This window comes from Gopherus evgoodei, chromosome 1 (genome assembly GCF_007399415.2).
Source record: "Gopherus evgoodei ecotype Sinaloan lineage chromosome 1, rGopEvg1_v1.p, whole genome shotgun sequence".
NCBI lineage: Eukaryota > Metazoa > Chordata > Testudines > Testudinidae > Gopherus > Gopherus evgoodei.
The window spans coordinates 189,650,862-189,672,633 of NC_044322.1; the positions used below are offsets into that span (position 1 = coordinate 189,650,862).

General features: G+C 47.1%; 1 protein-coding gene across 2 annotated transcripts in view; it reads right to left on the reverse strand.

Moving 5' to 3' along the window:
- Window positions 1–9,772: 9,772 nt before the first annotated feature.
- Window positions 9,773–21,772, reverse strand: part of PTGFRN (prostaglandin F2 receptor inhibitor) — a 98,582-nt gene continuing 86,582 nt past the window's right edge. For both annotated transcript variants that reach the window (XM_030580822.1, XM_030580813.1), the window contains 2 exons: window positions 20,949–21,254; window positions 9,773–14,793 (listed from right to left, as the gene is read on the reverse strand). In XM_030580822.1, the coding sequence (XP_030436682.1) occupies window positions 14,627–14,793; window positions 20,949–21,254 (473 nt within the window). In that variant the 3' untranslated portion in view covers window positions 9,773–14,626. The remainder of the gene's footprint in view (window positions 14,794–20,948; window positions 21,255–21,772) is intronic.

The window sequence follows — 21,772 nt, forward strand, 5'->3', positions numbered from 1 at the left end:
TCTCAATACACAGATCTTCCTTGCCCCCTCACAGCCCAGCATCCCCCCAGGCCCTCCACAGACCCACTCCCCCACACCCTGCCTGCTGGACCCACTCACCGGCCCTGCTGGGAGGTGACTCTCTGCTGGGCTGAGCTGTCAGCGTCCTGGGACACGGAATCACTCTGGCCCCTCTGGAGTGGCATGATCAGCCAGGGCCTGCACAGCCTGGGTTCCCTCAAGACCCACTTGCCTGGAAGGGCCCAGACAAGCCCCCCTACCCTCCTCACAACTGGCCAAGACTGGCCTGGCTTCTGCACCAGTCTCAGGAGGCTCAGCTCTAGGGACACAGGTGGGGCCCCACAGGTGGTGGGAAGCAGAGACTGCCTGGAGCTGGCAGTGCACTGGGGTCCAGTCAGGAGGCAGAGAGAAACCAGCGGGTGAGGCCAAGGGGTGGATCCCTCAGCTGGCTGGCGGGCAGGCTGAGAGGAGCAATGGTGGGCTGGGGGGTGGAGGGAGCCAGCAGGCTGGTGGGGTCTCAGGGCACAGAGCAAACAGAGCAGGCCAGGACCTTCTGAGCATGGGCCCAGCTCCACGGTGCCCCTGGCACCATTGTAAACCCAGCACTGCTGGCCTCACTTACTTGAAGATCCCAGGTCAAACAATTCCCCTACTAGGTCCGTGGAAGAGCAAACTGCCATTGCTACCCCAACAGAGCAATGAAAAGAAAAACAGAGGTCAGACTCATGGAGTTTCCTTCAGTCAGGGTGGAAATAATACACACAGCGGGACAATCTGGCTTTGAGTCTATAAGTCAAATGATGTGTTAACTGACCTTTGCATTTGCAAAAGAAAAGAAAAACAGGATACACTTGCTTTATCCAGCCACATAGGTGTGTGTATAGAGCTCTCTAAACAAAAAGAGAAACAACAGCTCCCAGCCTGGAGGAATTTGCAGCCTTTAAAAACATGTCTCCTCTGAGGGAAAATGCTAAAACAAACATAGGGGAGGGCTAGCAAAGGCACAAAGCAGAAAGAATCAGAATCCTTTACAAAGCTGGTTAAAAGTTGCCAGTTCTGTTAAAAACCATTTCAGTGAAGACAGATCAGTGGAGAGAGATTTAGCGATTCTATCTTCCAGGTAACTGAACAAAAAAGGAGGGAGAGAGAGAGAGAGCGAGCGCGAGCGGAAAATGAAATAAACTCAACAAAGACCAGGATAATACATAGACCAGCTATGCACTAGCTCCCAGGGAATTGATTAGATATGAAATTAGAGCTGGGGAAAAAAATTAGGGCACAAGTAGATACTTGTACCTTGAATGATGTGTTACAAGTGTTACTCTAGCACCCTCTGGGGACAGATGATGTTACCTCTCACCATTTTCTCAAGGGAAGCCTGATCAATGTAAGATTTGGAATAGTGGAGGCTTTTTAAATCTATAAATACCCATGTAACACACACAATATGTTAAAAAAACATTAAGGTTTCATATTCTTACTTGAGTGCTTGACATTGCCACAATAAAAGCTGTCGTTACAATCTTCATTCAGCCCCCTTGTGCACGTGCATTATAATACAGTTTTTAATCACATGAGCACATACTTCCCCCCGCACGCCCCTCCAATGCCTCTTCTTTACTCTCCTTGGAAATGGCTGAACAATTTTGGCTGAAATTTTCCAGAAAAAAATTGCCAGAGAGAAAGTTCAGCCTGAACAGTTAAAACTTGGTAAAGCAACTGAAAGCAGGGTCTGATAATAAGATGTATCAGGGCCACCTTTATCTATGATGCTAACAGCGGTGCCTGTAAATGTTAAAACTTTCCAACAGAGGACAACTCATACAACACTCTGTTTATGATCAACATTTTAAAAGCCCTTTGGGACAGTCATTCAAGCTGATGCCTTAATTGGCCTGTACCTTATGAGAGAGCAGGGGCCTCACGAGTGTGGTGCCAAGGGCGGCCAGGCAAGGTGAGCCCATCCCACCATGGCTACACCGGGTGAGGCAGTGTTTGAGACAGGAAAAGCAGGGCTAAAGTTTTCAAAGAGTGAAAAAGAAGCCGTTCAAACCGAGGCAAGACGATCTGTGTTCAGTCACTGTTTTAAAGGAACAGACTGATTATTTTATTTTAAGAGTTGAGCTATTGATTTCCACCCCCTTGCCTGCTATAGGCTCCCGGTTACATTAGAGAAGCCCTTGGCCCGGTCAGTATCTGTGATTGACAGCACCTGCCTATTCAGAGTACTGCCATTCTTCCTTGTCAACAGCTGACAGAGTGGCCCCCACTCCTCAAACATCTAGCACAGCCATTCCTCCCAGCTTTTAAAAACCATGGGCAAATCCAACTTTGCCCAAGAAACGTTTTCAGCTTCGGATGCATCTGAAGAAGTGAGCTGTAGCTCACGAAAGCTCATGCTGAAATGAATTTGTTAGTCTCTAAAGTGCCACAAGTACTCCTGTTCTTTTTGCCCATCTAATGTGTTTCTGTTAGTCAAAATGATCTGGCAAGTAGGCCCTATCTCCTGCATCTTAGGGCTTGCTGCAGTTTGGGCAGAAAGGGGCAGTGAAGGCTTTTCGGTTGACAGCATTATCACTTTTAGCAGCTCTTAGAGGTGTTTAATAATTGGCTGCAGCAGTGGCTGTTTAATTCTCTCTACCATTTCAAATGTAACCATTTAATTTAAAAAACCCTTGGCCGCTGGAAATCCTGTAATCAAATCCAAGCCTCTGTCAATCTAATTAGTTTTGAAATACTGTATCTCCAGCACTTGGAGACCTAAATAAGCAGCTTAACATTAAAACCCAGCTTTTTTCCCAAACACTTACTGCTTAATTTTTTAAAATTCCAAAAAGGAAATTCTCATTAAACAATAGTCAGCTGAAATTTTTATTCCATTCCCCTCTTGGGTCCCATCCCCCAACCAGCTCCCAGCATTTGCCTTAAGAGCATGTGTCAGGAAGCGGGAGGGCAAGTGAGGAGCTACATGTATCACCTCTGCCATTCTGTACATCAGGCATTTTGAACCATGCTTCACTATTGCTAAAAAGAGACTCGCGTATCTTCAAATCCCAGTGCAGACAAGGTTTAACCAGGTATGTAACAGTTTATAATGCCCTGCTGTAGTTTAGCTTGGCAGGACTAGCAACCAGTAAGACCAAGGCTATCACTTGCTTTTGTCAACTGTTTGGTAACATGATTAGGCCCGGTCTACGCTGGAGTAGGGGTAGCGTCGCTATTTAAAACAAAATAGGCTGCATCGTCCTGGGAGAGGCTGCTCTTCCTGTGGGGCATGACCTGGAACTGAATTGTGAAGGGCCATCTGCAGGACTGCACCCTGGACTGCAACCTTGAGACGGCAGAACAATGCCCGTGCTCCATGGGGCCCAGCAGCAGTCCAGGCAGGGAAGAGAAGCAGGAGCTTTCTTTCTGCCCTCCCTGCTGCTGCTTTTGCTCCTCCCTTCTCTGCCCATCCAGGGCAGCAGAAGTGTGCTTCAAAGGGCCATGGGGTTGGATTCACGGTTCCCTGGAGCAGAGAAGTCCCAGAACTGAAGGATATGCAGGCAGGAAGGGGAGAGGAAAGGGAGAAGGTCCCCGCACCACTAGACCCACGCTCCGCAAGTACCTCAACCCACAATATATCCAAAAATAACTGTGATCCAAATCCCGGAGTCCTTTAGGATACGCAGAGTTATGGGGCAGGTCCCCCTGCCTCCTAGCCATTTAATCAGTGGCAGATAAAAAGGTTGAGACACTTGGTTAGTGGGACCGGGCACAGGAGTAGGAGACATGGGCTCTATTTTTGCCGCAGCCACATACAGGGTTGCCTAAGGCACGTCACTTAATCTCCCCATGCCTCTGTTTCCCCATATGTAAAATTAGCATGATACTTGACCTCCTTTCTGAAACAGTTTCTGATCCACAGGTCAGTAACGTAGGTGCCTGATGGTGCCATTGTTCATCATGGGTCCAATCTGATTTGAACAGCGATTGACCTGACGCAAACTATTCCCTAAATAACTTACTCAAGAAATAACAGCAAAACTGTGAATGCATGATTCATCGACTAACATCCGAGTAGTTCTATTTATTCCCGCTATCACAGCGTGCAGTCTAGGGCCAAGGAGGTGACAGCATTCCTCCCTCCCCACACACACCCCACACGACTTTAAAATTTAAAAACCGTGAGTTTTTAAGCTTGAGAATCAATAGCCTCCTTGCTGCACAAACCTAACTCTTGCACATGCCTTTCTGCTGTCAAAGCTACCCAGGGTGGTTCATCACTACACCTCCCTTAACTGAACCCTTCCTCTTATCCGAAACCAGGTCACAGCCCAGGGGGGGCATTAGACAAGCGAGGCTCAGATAATAGGGGCTGCACTCAGAGCTCCCTAGGCAGCTGCTTCCTGCAGGAGGAATGGCAGTTTCATTTCCTTTGCTTGGTTCTCCCCCACAAGTCAGGGCCAGCTGGCTTCCCTAAGGCTGGCTGGCTCAGTGGCATTTGCTGCACAAGCCTTTATCCACTGAAATCTGACTTGACTGCATTAAAACAGCAGGCGAGAGCTTAAGTGACTACAGGCCAGCCACTCCATTGAAGGTAATGAGGAGAGTTTGGGCCACGCAAGGACTGGAGGACTCAGATATTTGTGCTCCAGCGTGAGCTTTCAGCACATGAATACATACACGTGGGAGTGTAGCTGATCTGGCTGGCCTTCGGGCAGCCAGCCAGTCAGCTTGCTCTCTGTAATTAGGGGAACTAACCGGCAGGCTTTGAAGTCTGCAATCAGGGCTGAGAAAACCTGACAGCAGACTTCAAAGTCTGCTGCGCCAGCTCGCTTGATTATCTGAAGGCTGCTGGTGTCCCTCAAGACACTGAGATAATCGTGATAGCGCAGCACTTTCCCCCTCCCCAAGTTGCTAGGATTTGAACTCAGGATTTTTTTTCCCTCTGCTCCTCTAGGTAGGTGTGTGTGTGAGCTGAATCCTCCTGGAGGAAATGAGGGTTCTGTTGAAACATTCAGTGAAGGCCTGAGGGAGCTGGAACTCTTGGAATGAACTCACCAATGGTTTTTGCTGCGGGTGCTGAAAGCCAGATAGGCCGATTGCAATCAGAGCGTGGAGCACTGGGCCTTACTGTGCTGTGACTGACTGATCTGACGCCAGCTACTGGGATAAATGTTGACTCAAGCCACAAATTTTCAAACCTGGCTGCCTAAAATTGGGCTCCTGCTCTCTACTGAGAGCCATCACCTAAAACCCTGAGCTTTGTTGTCGAGAGAGCCCGGCTTGTAACCACAAAAGTGGCTTGTTCGCAGGCACTGGCTGAGCAGCTCTGACACTGGGTGAGAAGCAGTCTCCCTGCAGGTCTAAGCAACTAGGCTGCAGCGAGACAGCTGCTGGGCACTTGTATGTATAAAGCACCCACCCTGGCTCTGTGGAGTGATTGGGGTACTGTACAAACACGCTGAAATGGACTGTAATGAAAATACCCTGCTAAGAACCAAGGGGTCAGCACTGGACTATCAGGACATGACACGTCCACGCAGAGAGGTAGTGGCAGAGCTCTGCAGAGCTCACAGCTCCTGCACCCGTGGCTGTGTCTGACTCTACCCAGTCCTAAAGGGCCTCACTCTCATCACTGTAACAGGTACAATATCCCCAGAGCCTGGCCAGTGACACTCCACTCTAAACAGAAACCAATTCTCTCCCCCTCCCCTTGAAACTGTGTGTGTCAGACAGGCAGCAGCCGCAGAAGCTGCTCAGATTTCACAAGGTCCATTAGCAGAGTCAAAGTGGGTTCAGCTGAAAGCCTGGAGCTGCAAACTCTGGCTTACTGCAGGCTCCTAAAGCCTCCAACCTGCTTCTTAGTGATTTATAGCTCCTCTGAAATGAATATAATCTGCTAACTTGGGATCATGCATGGCTCAGCAGAGTGAGGGGAGGGGGCAGAACCTTTCACTTCCAGTTTACATTCTAGCACTGTTTGGCAGTATCTGAAGAGATACCAAGTGATGGCTATTCCGTGGCCAGGGTGCAGTAAGCTAGCGTTCTCTGCTCACTTGCTAGCAGACAGCTATTTATATCAATACAATTGCTGCCCTCCCATCCCTTTGTCGTCAGTCTCAGGAAAACACCCACAGACAGAACAGGTTATGTAAGCTGACCTGCTCTCCCCTGCAGAGGTGGTCCCTGAAGACCAGATTGCAGGACGGTGTAGGTAACCACCAATGCTCTGCCATTTGTATGGAGAGAGGCTGCTCCAGCACCTTTCTCCGTTACAACATTTACATGAAAAGAAACTCTCATTATGCCAAGTCAAACTTGTTTCTTAAAAGCAGGTGGGACTAAGAAATGGGAACTTCTTAGACGGCAATTTTTGTGACAGATACATTTGTGCGGTGCTGGATAGACAATTTCTACCTTGCCTCTCCTGTCGCACAGTGTCTCTGTCCCATCTTTGTTAGTCCCAGGGGTGCAAATGGTTCTAGAATGAGGAGTGATTTGGAAAGTACCTAGATAAATGATCCATCAGGACCAGCACTACAACATGGCGAGACCAGTCTTACATTAACATAGCACCTTTCATCCAAAGGAGCCCAAGCACTACGCCTATCGTACATACCCCAGGAAAACGCCTTCCACTAAGGAAATGCAGCTACTATTTGAGCGTGAAGTGGCAGCACTACTCAGCAGGACAAGGAGTGAATGCCATGGTCAGTGGATGCAGCAGTGGCATTACAGAGGTAACCACATCCCCTTTCACATTGAAATTTGGTGAGAAAACCAGTTTAACAACAGACATCACACACCAACATACAGATCCTGAGCACATATATGCTATGTCCTGTGCAATATGGCACTAGTGACAGACAGCACAGTACCGCCAACTACCATTCTGGGGCACTGGCTTATTGGTTATTTAAGAGTCACAAGCTGAGCCTCAGTTCTTGTCTGTTGAATGGGGCCAGTAATACTTCCTTTCCCCTACTCTTTGGATGTTTAGACTTAGGCTCTTCAGGAAAGGAACCATCTTAGTAGCGGTGTTATAGACAGTGTCTAGCACAACAAGGCCACAGGTTCGGTTGGGGCATGTAATACCAGTCAATAAGAGCATTGCCTGTTGAATAACCAGCCCAAAGGCTATTTCTTTAGAGGATGAAGTTGGCCCCTTCTGCTTTGGCTCTGTGCTCCATGTTGGTTTGGAACTGTTTGCTATCATTGGTGCTTAGTTTTACAGCATGTTCTCTTGGGTCCTTGAGAACAGAAGGCCATAAAATGTTATTAGGGCGAGGGGCAGGATCCAGCCCGGCAAGGGGCAGGGTGGGACAACTGTACCCCCGTTTGCTTTCAAATTCTGGGGCTTGGCTCTAGCCACATTTGTAAACATTTCCAAATGCTGTACAGAGCCTAGCTCACGCCTTGTTTACACACTAGCCTTTGGGGGAAATCTCCCACCATTGCACTACACTGAGCCCAGCTCTAGCAAGAGCAGCGCCATCATCTAAACCTGCTCAGAACAGAGTTAGATGATACCCAGTGGTTAAAGACCCCCCAGACCTTGCCTATCATAGTGCTCCTGCTGTTACTACCACTGGCAGAGCTCCACTAATGCTAATGCAAGGGTGGGAGATTTCCCAGAGGCTAGCGCGGTCTGCCTCACAGCAAGCTATTTGAGGACAGGCAATGTTACACTCGCGGGCAGATGGACATACTATATGTGCTTGGGAGGGAGGGAGGGAGAAAGGAAGGGGCGAAGAAAATTAGCAAACAGGAGCACTGTAGACAGAGGGCAGGAAGGTTAAGACGCTAGGAGAAGAGAGATCGGGACGGAGCCCAGGATACAGGTGGGAGAGATGGCAAGGAAGGGGAAGTAGGATGGGAAATGAAAAAGGTAAGCAAAGAGAGAGGAGAGCACGTAGGAAGCATTTGGAGATAAAAGATGGAAAGAAAAATGGAAAAAATGTAGGAAGAATGGAAAAAATAGTTAGTAGAATTTTATTTGCACTGTTATCCCCCATTTGGCTTGTTTGGCTGCAGTTCAAATACCGTTTCCACTGAGGTGGGGTGGGGAAAGAGCTAGATATTTGGTATAGGTCTAGTAGAAGCGGCTATGTAGTGGGTTTGATACCATGCTCCCAAGCAAACGTGGAAAAAAGGGAAACCCAAGCACAGAGCAAAGAAGGAGAAAAATAGGAAGAAACTACATAGAGTGAAGTCCGACTGGGTTGCAGAAGTCTGAGGTTGCAGCACCAGCTCCGCATTCAGGTGTTGTCAAGAAAATGTTTTTGAGGTAGCTTGTGTCACACTAGGCAACTTAATGCCTATACAGAAACTACGTGGAGGGTCTCTTCAGTTAGTAGATATTTTGGTCTACACTAAGTCTGTTCAGCATCCTGACAACCAACACCATTCGCAACCATGTTCAGACAGTACAATGGCGTAGTGGAGAACCGGTTTTAAACAGCAGGAGAATGGATAACAATACTAGCACTTCTCTCCTGGTTCTACAAATGGCAGCAATCTCATGAAGTAATTCTGGTGCAAGACAACCTCCCGGGGAAAACACAAGCCTAGCAGGCACACTGCCAGCACAGCAGCGGCACAGGACAAAAGCTGCTGGGCCATCATCCTATTCCCAGGGATCTCACTTGTGTGTGTTATGATAGCACCTAAGGTTCCCAAATCAGGCATAGCGTCCTCATTGCACTCAGTCACTACCAACACTTATTTGAAAAGAATCCCTGCTCCAAAGATGTCATAACTTGGAAACTGGGAAATCATGAAAACTCCATACAGATTGTCGTGATCTTTTCTTTCAGTCATAGCTGCCAGACCTGAGCTGGGGAGGGAAAGAAACCAAGGCATACAATGTGGTAGGAGTTGCCACGCAAGCCACCACTCAGCAGCGCTACGTGTCACCGTGAGGTGGCGTTGGTATTGTGATCAAGCAGGATAGCATGAGTGACCTGAAAGACTGACCCTGCCAAAGAACGAGTACAGGCGGTTCCCAGCGGCTTCTGCACCAGCAGACTTAAATACTTACAGGAGGACAAATTACCACCCTTACCGTAGCAGAGCAGGGAGGTGCATTCTTCACACTGCTGTAGCGCTTGGTGATGTTACCAGCTGTGACAAGAGGAAAAAAAAACACCCCAGACTGGGGGCACATCTTCACTTGCAGCGCTTTAACGTGGCCTGTGTAGTCGCAGCACAGCACAGAGCTCTCCCAGCACTATAAAAAAAACACCTCCATGAGGGGCGCGGCTCCCAGCGCTGGTGCACTGTCTACACTGGCACGTTACAGCTCTCAGAGAGCAGCAGACAGAGTAGGAGAAACAAACAGATTTTCAGTTCTAGTACCACTGACTTTCCTGATTGCTGTTTGGAAGAGTCAGGCGAGCCAGCCAGCAGCCCTGATACGCTGGTTTTAGAGGATACCATAGGCATTAACTCATGGCCCTTGTGCAACCAACAGTCTGGTTCAGGGTGGACAGGAGGAGAAAGTTGCTGCTCCCAATATGGCCTGTTTTATAGCGGGCAGAGCACGGAACCAAAGTTGAGACCTAGCTTGGATGATAATACACCATATAACCTTAGGCCAGTCATTTAAACTGTTCATCAAACGGGGAGAATACCTACTAAATTGGATGGGTGTGGGGGAGAAGAGAAAAGAGGGCTGCGAGGCTCAAATCTGATGTCTGTTTGAGGGGAGCTGTGAGTGTAAACCAGATGAGAAGAGCTGCCTGCAGTGTGAACATTCTGACCACAGAACGGTTACCAAAAGACTCGCTCTTTATTTTGAACATAAAAAGAAACAATACAGAGCATCATTAGAACCGTTCAATTCTGGCATTCCAGAATTGTGCCAAACACCTTATTCCGTACCTTCCACCAATTCCTGTCGATTTCATTAAGTGATTTTCAAGCAATGCCTGGTTCAGAGTCCAAGAAGAGAGGAATTTCCCAGCTGTAACTGAGTAGGAAACTTGTGGCAAAGTGAACAGAGTAAGATCGACAGGAGCCCTTAGCATACTTGGCTATTCGTTTCAATCCCAGGAGTTGCAGCTTAGAGGGTACTGAACCCTTGCATTGCACCTCATGCAGCTTAATCCTTAACCTCCTGATACCAACCACTCCTAACACACACAAGTGGTTAGAGTAAAAAAAAAAAAAAAAAAATCATGGGAAAGAGTGATTAAGACACAGTTTTTCTCGTTAGAGACGAGATTCCCATTGTATAAAAAAAGGGTATTACAAAATTGGCACACTTGGAAGACCTGCTGGGGAAGTACTGCCCCAAAGATTTCTGCCTTCAAAAATGCAGCAACAACAACAGAGAGAAAGGGGATGGAGCACCACCTCCCAAAGGGCTAGCAGCTGTGAGATCTAGTGGCCAACTCCTTTCATGTGGAATAGGGAGATGTGTTATGCTCTGATGGAAGAAGAGGTTATTCACCCTGTGCAGTAACTGTGGTTCTTCGAGATTTGTGCTCATACGGGTGCTCCACCTAGGTGCGCGTGTGTCCCAGAGGCCCTTTGAGATCTTCAGGAGCAGCATCCGTTCAGCCCTTGCATGCACTGTAGTTATCCTCGTGCCGAGGCTGTAGCAGGCTACATGGGTGAACTGCCCCCTCAGTGCCTTCTGCATCACTGAGTCTCAAAGGAAACTGAAACCAAGGGGAAGGAGAGTGGGTACTGGAGCACCCACAGGGACACACATCTTGAAGACCAGCACAGTTACTATAGAGGGTGAGTAAAGTCTTCTTCTTCGAGTAGTGTCTGTATGGGCACTCCACTCTTGGTGACTCCTGAGCAGTATCCCCCCAGGAAGGAAGGCGCTTCGGATTGGAGTCCATCACATTAGAGAGACCTACATTGTCAACAGCCACGTCTGTGCCTAGAGAAGCTACGTATAGAAGACCATGTAACAGCTCTGCAGATTTCTAGAAAGGGAACATTGTTGAGGAGAGCCGTAGATGTAGACTGTGATCTAGCTGAGTATGCCAAAACGCTGATGGTGGTGGCATGTCAACAGCCTGGTAGCAAGCTATAAAACACCCAGAAATCCATTTAGAGCAGGTCTCTGGGTAGAAATGGCAGAACTCGGTTTCAGTTGCAGACAAGTCAAAATGGTCTATTGGGTTTACAAAATGGCTTAGTTCTGTTCAGATGAAACGATAATGCCCTCCTGACATCTAGAGCATGGAGAGCAGTCCCCAGGTTGGAAGTATGTGGCTTCAGAAAGAAAACTGATAGGTATATGCTCCAATTCAAGTGAAATTCATATGTTACTTTAGGAGAAACCTGAGACGTGGCTGTAAGGGCACCTTATCCTTGTGGAATGTTGTGAAAGGAGGGTCAGCCATTAAGGCCCCAATCTCTCTGTCTCTGCAGGCTGAGAACTTCCTAGTAGCTACTAGGAAGCTGTTTTCCTCAATAAAGTCAATAAGGAGCAGGTGTCCATTGGTTCAAAAGGGAGTTTTGTGAGGCTTTTGGGAACTAGGTTCGGGTCCTACACAAGACCTGTGGGAAAGTCTAGGCCTGTGGGAAGAAGGTCCTCCCAGGTCTTTCATGAACCTTGTGGGTGTGGAGTGAGCAAACAGAAAAGTCTTTGATCTAAGACTGGACTCCACCCTCTATAATTATTTTTTTCTTAAATTTAAACAAATACTAATCTAACTACTACGAACAAACCAAACTAGCTAACTAGAGAGAAACTCCGTAACTGCCAAGGTAGGCAAGAGGCGGACATGCTAACTCCATTATGCCGACACAGCTGAGAAGTAACTGAGGGGGCAGTTTGCCTGTGCAGCCTGATATAGCCTCGGCGCGGGATATAGGGATACCAACAGCGCAAGTGCAGGTTAAAGAGACATTGCTAATGAAAGTCTCTGATCAAGGGAATTTGGGGCCCAGACGCACCCAGAGTGGAGCACCCAGAGGGACACTACTCAAAAAATAAGGTTGACATTAGCTAAGGACATGGGGAACCTTCACTAATGGGCAAGGACCCCCCCTCCCAGCCAAAATAACCCCGAGTTTCTTTCTGTGGGGAGAAAATGCCAGCATGCAGTGTGTGCTTAGGAGGAGATCCCATTCCTCGCTTGCTCATTCCATATTACTGCATTACGAGCCTGATTCTGTTTCCCCCAAATGTAACTGACAGCAACAGAGATGAGGGTTAAACCTGCAAGGAGAGTGAGTGACTTGTGCTTTGGATAACTAATCCCCACTTGCCCCATGCTAGAAACATTTAACAAAAAAAAAGGCAATGATGTGAGGAAAGCAAATATTAAAGCAGGAACAGTAAGAGTTGTTTAGTTGTGTGTGGGAAAGAGGACATCAGTGCAAACTCAGTGCCCCACAAGACCAGCAAGTGAGTGCCTCAGTGGTAAGGTAGCGCAGGAGAGGATAACAAACATTCTGTGCTGGTTCTGGAAGAGTAGGACATTCTGCTCTAGCAAATCACTTCCTGTGCTTGCCTCTTTTTGGAGAATATAGACGCAAGTTCTTACACTTTTACATGGGGAACTCATTTGTGCCATGATGGCTATGTGTTCCTCCCCTGCCAGCTTCTTGCAATGTTTGCCTGCAGATTCAGGAGGCTCAGCTGCAGGAAAAGCTAGCAATAGGGAAGGCTGCTGAGAAGATTCAGGTCAAGATTTTCCAGCTGTGACTAGTGATTTTGGGTGCTTTCCTTTTGGGATGACCACATGAGACACCTTAAATGGGGCCAAACTACAAAACAATTGCACTGAGCACTCACTGGGAACAGTCAGGCTGCTTTTGAAATGCACGCATCCAAAATAGTCACGTGAAAAATCTTAGCCTAAGTCTCTTTTAGGGAAAGAGTCTTGTGCCAGTACTGGAAAAAATCATGACAAAAGTAACTGAGCATCTCAAATAAATGCAGTTTGCAGTGGTTATAATACAACAGTGTTAAAGACTTCACTAGCTCAGCTGTGAAATGAATTCATGTTAATAACAAGGAAGTTAGATCCTGCACCACCCCTGGAAGGTATGCACAAATGGACTACTAGTCATAGAAAAGATCTAGAATATAATGGAAGTCTAGATGGTTAATTGTGCTCATCGATCATTGGTTCTTTATTCCTAAAGCATAATGGAGAAGGATGGAGCATTGACAGTAACTCAAATTCCCATCTTTGTTGATTTTAGCCAAACCTTGAATGTGATATCAGCATACTTCTTTTGTACACAATGTCTGACTTTTATTGCTTAAAAACACCAGCTGAGCTAGAAGACAGAGCTGCCCGGATAACTGAGAGCAGCTCCTTAGGAGCTATGCCAGGGGACTGTGAAAGACCAGAGCTGGGCTTTCATACTATAGCACCTATGAATATGCCTCAAACCCCCTGGAGAGAGCTGCCCATGTAGTGCCCAGCAATGGAGAGGACCTATTGAAAAGATAGGGATCACTGCAGGTATAAAGAGACAGAGACCTGTTTAAAACAAAAAACAAACTCTCCCCTCCTATGATGGCCTGATTTTGCACCCACACTGAGTCACAATGTGGCTGCTGTTGATCATGGGCATTGCTAATAGACACTCTAATCTGCTGTCAAATTAGAGATTGCAGAGATTTGTGTTAGGTGACTGCAAGGAAACAAAATGGAAATGAACCTACTCTGAGTATAGGTAACAGCTGGTTCCCACATCATTTCCAGCCAATGGCCGGTTGACCATACACCTGAAAAGATCTGGTGGTCTCCATCCTCCTCCTAAAAGGACAGGTGTTCCTCTGATGAACACATCACCACCGCCATGACTGGTAACTGGTGCCTTGCTGGTGGTCTCAGCAGAGAGGCCAAGGAGACTGAACTCTCCACTCAGGGAGAGTAGTGCTCCCTGTGTGTCAGGGTAGAGGCACAGTGGGAGGGGCTGTGGCGGGAAGGAAGATCTGCGGTGTGAAGTACTTGGTCTGAGCATTCAGCCTCTAGGGTTGCCAAGGTAGCACTTGTCAGCAGAACAAAGACCAACTTTAAAAAAAATATTTAAGAAAATGGTTTAAAAAAATTGTCTCAAACAGACAGTCCATACACGCTGTATTCTGGAGTGAACTGCAAACCCCTGAAAATAGGGGAAGAGAGGGCACCCTGACAAGCATAAACCCACCCCTGACCATTGCATCTTCACCAAACAAGTGCTAGAGCACCCCATACGGCTGTTTCCTTCCCAGCACTGGAGACAGGAACCAAACCCTGGGGGGCAGGGGAGGGAGGAGAGAGAGAGAACAGGTCAGCTAATTTTATAAAAGGCAAAATATTTCTCCCAAGCCCCACCCACCACAATAACCCCCCTTCCCAACAATGTTAACACACAAAGAAAGTTCCTAAGAAACAAGACAAAAGGATTTAACAGTGAATCTTGTCCGAAGGCTGCAGAACAGTTTGCGTGTCAGAAGAAAACGTCCCCACAGTAAGTGTCCCTGGAAGAAGAGCTCTGTGCTGGTACACATGGCCTGTGTGCTCAGTACTTAGCATGTGGAGAGGAGAAGCTCTAGGTCCTGGCTTAGATCAGAGAGAAAGATACTGTCCATTGGGCATGCATGTTTGTCACACACCTCTGTCTCAGGCCAACTGCCCAAATCTCTCCCGAAACGTGCGTAGTCTCATTCTCACACTCAGTCCATCTCCATAGACATTAGCCGGCGTCGCTCCCGTCTGGTTTCTTGTATTTCCTTCCTGCAACACCAGCGGGAACTGCAGTAGCCAATGAGGCAGGATAAGAGTCCGATGATAGTGGCCAGACCAATGCCTATCAACAGTGGATATTTCAAAGCATTCAGCACTAGGAAGGGTGGAGAAAAAAGAAAAAGCCAAAGAAAAGTTATTAAATACAGTGTATAGAGAAATGCCAAACACGTTTGCTCTGTCTAAGAAAGGGAAAACACACATCAGCCAGGGACAGATGAAACCATTGGACATTGGAAAGAATGAAATTCTAGTTCCCCCTTCCCATTTTGAAGGTTCTGAAAAAATTCAGCTCTCACCCCACCCCCCCACATGGAAACAAGGAAGACAGGATGCAAAATCTCATAAGAGAATGTCTCGTTGTGAGATTCCCAGTTCCAATCTGACAGACTCCAAAGGTTAATCTAGTCCTGAGGAGCATTCGTATTTTGGGTGCTTAACCAAAGCAGATACATCCACCAACAATTTAAACAAAGCCGGACAGAAACCCATTCCTTTTACAAAACAGCTTCCAAGTGACGCATCAAGGATTCTGACTTTTTGAAGGACTGAATAAGTAGATTTAGAGCTCGTTAGGAAGCAAATTCATTCTAGTCACCTAGAAGTTTCCAGTCAAGTCCATATTTAAGTGCCCAAAGAAGTGGTCTGCTTTTCAGAAGCGCTGAGCACCCTGCAGTTCAGTGAAATGGATGGTCTGGAATGAGGACCCATTCAGGGGATTTGGTAAATCAGCCCAAGAGGCACACTGCTCCAGGAGGCGCATGCAGAGTCTGACTCAACTGCAGCTCTCTCTATGGCTCACATTGACAAGCAATATTAATTGTTGGATTAGTTCCACCAGGGACGGGAGTGGAGCATTAGAAACTCACTATCTGCACAGAGAGCAGAACAAAGACTAATGCTTCATTTCATCTTCATTGGGGCTCTCAGTGAGGCCATTCCTTGAATTTCTGGAAAGTATTTTGGTAAGTGCTTTGCCTGAAATGCCTCCCAGATTATCACTAATCCCAGTTTAACTATCTGCTGTATGCATGCATCTAATGTTAAATACATGCAGCAGTTAACAAAACTAGTTTCTCGTACTTCAAGAAATTCAACGGTTGTGTGCAACTTGCAAAAAGGGCTGAAACATAGGTCAAGAACCATGAGCACAGGGAGCAGTGTATCTTGTGTTTACAACAGGGGATTAGGAGTCAGACTCCTGGGTTCTGTTATTTATTTTCATACTAATTGCATGACAATCCACCGTGCCTCAGGTCCCATCTGAGGAATGTAGCTAAGGCCTGGTCTACACTACAAAGTTAAGGTGACTTACGTCAACCTTTGTTGACAAGAGATGCCATCTTTCCTAATGGCGTTGCACCATGGTCTACACACTGTGGTCAGTGCGAGCGCAGACACTGTGTGACCTGTATCAACCCTAACAATCCTTCAGTAGCTGTCCCACAATGCCAGACAGCGACTGCTCTGGACACAGTTGTGAACTCCACTGCCCAGATGCTGGAAGCCACCCACTTCCCTTTAAAACCCACACATACTTTTGGAATGCCTTTTCCTGATTGTACAGCTTGAAAAGTGCACCCAGTAGCTCTCCGCTGTTGTGTGCAACTGCCCAACCAACCATACCAGCTACACGCTATAGACATGCTCCTGCCTGGAGGAGACAGGAGGTATTTGATCTCCCCAGAGGGCCCTCTGGGGAGAAGAGGCTGTGCAGACACAGCTATGGACCAGTCGTAGAAACATGGACATATATGAAAAGATTGCACAGGGGATGCAGGCAAAGGGGTACGACAGGGATCAGCAGCAATGCCATATGAAAATGAAGGAACTATGGTAGGCATATCATGAGGCCAGGGAGGCCAACCGTCTATCTAGTGCTGAGCCACAGACTTGCCACTTTTACAATGAACTGCAGGCCATACTTGGGCCCTGCAGATCACCATGGATGCCCATACAGAGACCCTTGCCTAGAACAATGAGAAGGGAGAAGCAGCAGGAGATCCTGCTATGCCACGAGCCAAGAACTTGGAGATTCCTTCACCATCTAGCCAGTACCGCCAGCCAAGCACAAATGAGCCTGATCCAGTAGAACGAACCTCAGGGTAAATGTGGGCATACATTCTCCCTTCACATGTTTAGATGTGGAGATGGCACCTGGCCCAATCAGAGGTTAGCAGGACTCGGGTATCTACGCTTCACTGTTTTACTCAACAAGAAGAGGTAAAGGTACAACACACAGAGGTAGTATTTTCTGCTTTTCAGTCTCCTGTAGAGGTAGGCAGTGTGGAGCATGCATGACATGGAGCACTTTGTTTATGTGCACAGAGATGTCCCTTGTATCCTCCTGAGAGATCTTGATGAAACTTCCATGGAGGTACACTTCAATCCTCTCCCGAATGTTTTTAGGGATGGCTGCTTTATTTCTGCCTCCATGGTAGGACACTTTCCCCACATCACTCCATGATGACTTTGGCAGGCACCATTACAGTAAACAGGCTAATGGCATATGGGCCCAGATGGCTTCAGGACACCAGCATCCACAGTGTTCTCTGGGCTTTGTGACTCTCAAGAGCAAGATATCAGCTAAAATCATTGCTGCCCGTGGTAAACAGTGCCAGTACTCAGTGCCATTGCCCTGTACTCATGCCCATGGAAATAAGTGCTGAAATTTTTTGATTGACACAACCAAACAATTCCCTCCTGATTCACCACCTTTCCCCTAATGGCCATAGTGACCGTGGCTGCTGCTGGAGACTGGTGCTGTGCAGAGGCACTCCAGAGGGTCAATAAGCAGGTCTTGTTTAAAACTTGCAGGGGAATAAGGGAAGGGAATTCTGAGATCTTCTGCTTTCTGTTGTGACTGTAAGCCCACGTCCAGACTACCCCGCCGTATCGGCGGGTTAAAATCGATTGCTCGGGGATCGATATATCGCGTCTAGTCTAGACGCGATATATCGATCCCCGAGCGCGCTTACATCGATTCCGGAACTCCATCAACCCGAACGGAGTTCCGGAATCGACATGGAGAGCCGCGGACATCGATCCCGCCGTCTGGACGGGTGAGTAATTCGATCTTAGATATTCGACTTCAGCTACGTTATTCACGTAGCTGAAGTTGCGTATCTAAGATCGATTTTCCTCCCCTAGTCTGGACGAGGCCCAAGTATGATACATTTGTCTGTTTTATCTGTACCTGCTGCCACTGTGGCCTTGAAAGGTGCCCCCTATACGCCCATCCCCAGATGAGGAAGAGAAAGAAGAGGACTAAGGAGGGCATGTTCACCAAGATAATGAAAGTCAGTGGTGCATCAGACGGTGAACAGAGAGCCAGGAGGGTGAGCACAGCAGACAGCCTGGAGAAGGAACGAACGGGCAGGAGAAAGACGCAGGAGTACCAACAGGAAAAGGAGAGGAAGATGCACCAGGACAAAATGCAGTTTCTCAGGCAGCAAACACAAATGCTGCAGACTTGTTGATCTACAGCTCCAACAGTCACAGACTCACCTCCCCTTACAGTCAATGGAGACTTCCACTTCAGCAGCTCCCTACATTCCATTTTGCATCAGGGGCCACACCCCTATCCCCCCACACCAAGGGACAGTAAGGAAAACCACAGCTTCACGTACAATGACCTGTGAGAGCAAGCGCTGGTGCATGTTTGGCAGAAATGGACTGGCATGGACATGAATGTTTTCCACCATTCTAATTTTAAAGTTCTGTTCTATTAATTTACAATTACAATTTTACACTATCTTGGTTTTTCTTTGCACATCAATGTTTGGCACTGGTTTGGGTATGCAATACATTTTTATTTTTTGGACATAAATTTATCTTTACTACTTCATCACATTCTGCGGTATGTCTGTGCTTTGAGTGCCACTAGATTACTCATAAGAGATCAGAGCCACAGAATTCATAAATTAAGTGAAAAACCCAGTGTAATAATTATACATGCACAGTTAGCACCACATAATTCACTGGTTTGTTAAAAGATGAACGTAAAAGTCCACCAAGCACTACACAACTCTTGACAGCTGCCAAAAGGTCAGGGCCAGGTAGAGCACAGCCTCCTACACCACACTGCTATGGTTGATGGTTAAAATGCTCTTTCAAAGTATCCCTCAGCTGCACAGCTCCACACTGAGCTCTTCTAACGGTGCTTGTGTCTGGCTGTTCAAAGTCAGCCAACAGCTGCTCCACGTCCATCCTACATCCCAGCAGCAACTTTTCCTTCTTTGCCTCGTAGACATTATGTGGGGCACAGAAGGAAGTTATAACAATTGAGATATTTTTCTCAGAGCTCTAATCTAGTGAGTAAACACCGCCGACATCCCTTCCATCTGCCAAAAGCACATTCAGCTGTCATTCTGCACCTGCTGAGCCAGTAATTGAATCTTTCCTTGGGGCTGTCAAAGTGGACAGTGTACGGCTTCATAAGCCAGGGGAGCAAAGGGTAGGCGGGGTCCCCCAAGATCACTCCTGGCATTTCAGCATTGCCAAGTAGTAATCCACCTATCTGGAAAAAGTGTCCCTGCTGCAGATTTCTGAACCACCCTGTGTTCTTAAAGATGGAAGCACCATGTATGTTCCCTGACCACACTGATCGCAGTGAAGCATCTCCGGTGATCCACCAACGCTTGCATAACCATAGAAAAGTAGCCAAGTAGCTGGGGCCAAAATAGGGATATGCATGCCACAGCTCTCGAAACCCACAACTGAAAATCCATCTATGTTGTCCTGCATATTGCCCCGAGTCACAGTCCTGTGTACCAGGATACAGTTAATGGTCCTACACACTTGCATGAAAGAGCCTCTCACTGTGGATTTTCCATTTCCCAAATCATTTCCCACTAACTAGCAGCAACTTGGCATTGCAAGTTTCCACAGTGCTATCATCACTCACTTCTCAACCATCAATGCAGCTCTGATTCTGATGTCCCTGCATTGGACTGCGGGTGCAAGCTCAGAATGTAGCCTTTCCCACCTGAAAAAGTTCTGCAGCTACCACTCATCATTCCAAACCTTCGTTACAATGTGATCCCACTAGTCAGTGCTTGGCTTTCAGGCCCAGAAGCAGCACTCCACTGGCTGCAGCTGCTCTGTGAATGCCACCAACCTTGAACTTTTTTTTTTTTTTTTTTGCTGTGTTCCCTAGTAATCTGTCCTTGAAGAAATCATCACATCCCCTGTTGTTGCGGTACTTCCTGCAGCTCTGCAAATACTGGGGCATTGTTCTCTGGGTTTGTAATGTTCAGGACAATAGTACACATCTGTGCAGGCTCCATGCTTCTGTTGGAGATGGTGGACACTGACAAGTGTGGGTTTGTAGGTTTTTTTAAAAAGGCACAAAAACGTTACAGGAGAGAAATGGCATTATGGGATGAGAAAGTTGCCTGATGGGAATCTGACCCCTTGCTCCCCCTTCCCCGTGATTCGTGTGCGCGTTGCAAAAATTTCCCAAAGGATATTTCACCAGATGGCAGCGCATGGCGCACTGGGATATCTACCCATGGTGCATTGCATTTTACATTGACACAAGCTCTCCTGGTGTGTACATGCAACATCAACACAAGCAGTCATGTTCTCACAAGCGAAGTACTAACTGCGGTGGCTTTACATTGACAGAACTTGCATTTACCGAAGTCTGTAACATAGATATGACTTAATACTTCCCTTGTGTGGTCAGCATCAGGGTTAGTTTACAATGTAAATCATGTTGAGAGTCTTGATTAAAAGATGCAATAGATGTGCAAAGTATCAGGTCACTCAATGGGTTGGGAAAGGGGAAAGCTTTGCTTTTGTAAGCACGATACACTGCTGGGCACATTGTATGATCAGACATTAAAAGTTTAACATGCAATGGCAAATGCAAAGTTTAACTGCAGATAGAACTAGCACTTTTCATATTTAAAGGCAATTGCAGAGTACTTAAAAAGCTTTTTAGTTCTATGTCAATACACATCAGGCCAATAGCATTACGGGTGTTTTTATTGTCAATATGGGGCAAAGCGTCATTACTGCTATTCCTGAGCCCCAGCGTCCCCACTGGCAGAATACAGCAGGTGTACAGACAGGCTATGAAGTACCCTGTACAGTTCCCTTCTGCAGAAAGGAGGAAGCTACAATGCAGGGGCCTCCAACGTGTGGAGGTGGGGGTAGAATGGGGAATAGTTGGTACTTGAGGGCTCCAACAGGGATGTGGCAAGTACATTCCCCAGTCTCAACAAGGAAAGTCTCTAAAATCCTTACCATCCATTTTCACAGATATGAATATGGGCTTGGATTTGATCTCCGGTTCCTGCTGCCAGACACCTGTGGCTGATCGTACCCAAGGGGTTACTGAGCAGTAATGGTTGCCGAAATCCTGGTCCTCCGAGCCATGCACCCGCAGCCGGAACTCCATGGGGCTGATCCTCTCCAGGCTGACGTCGCTGCTCCAGTTCCTCCTGGGCTGGCTCACAATCCCTTTCCGATCCAAGGAAGCCAGCAAGACAGGGGCTCTGTCCAGTGCAAAGGAATGCACAGCAAACCAGGAGACATCGAAGGACATATCATCTGAATTTAAAGACAAACAATTTGTCAAGGACAGCAAGCTCTGAAGGATATTTACAGTGTCACTTAGTCAGTAAATGGGCGCAGTCTGGTGTCTCGGAACATAAAGGAGCACTATATCCAAATGACTCAAAATACAACATAGTTTTTTTTTTCCTGGTACATTCTGCTCTTTGACAACTCAGCTTTCCAGCACAAACAGGGGAAATCACATAAGGACTACAGTGCAGGAGGTATCATGAACATATGAACTCTGAGGCAGTTAACCTCATTTCTGAATTGAGCAGACACACAAGGAAGATGATGATTGCAGGAAACTCTAAGTAGGCTTGGATCAATATTTGGCATCAATCCTTGGAATTCTATCTAATTATGATAGGGAGTTTATGGGAGTCGTGGGCACTTGTAAAGCAGAGGCAGCAGAAAGGGAAGAGTCAGGGCTAGGACACTTAGTGGGGTGTATCATAAACAGATAAGTAGAGTTAATAGAACAAAAGTACTTCATATCTCTTTTGCCTGTA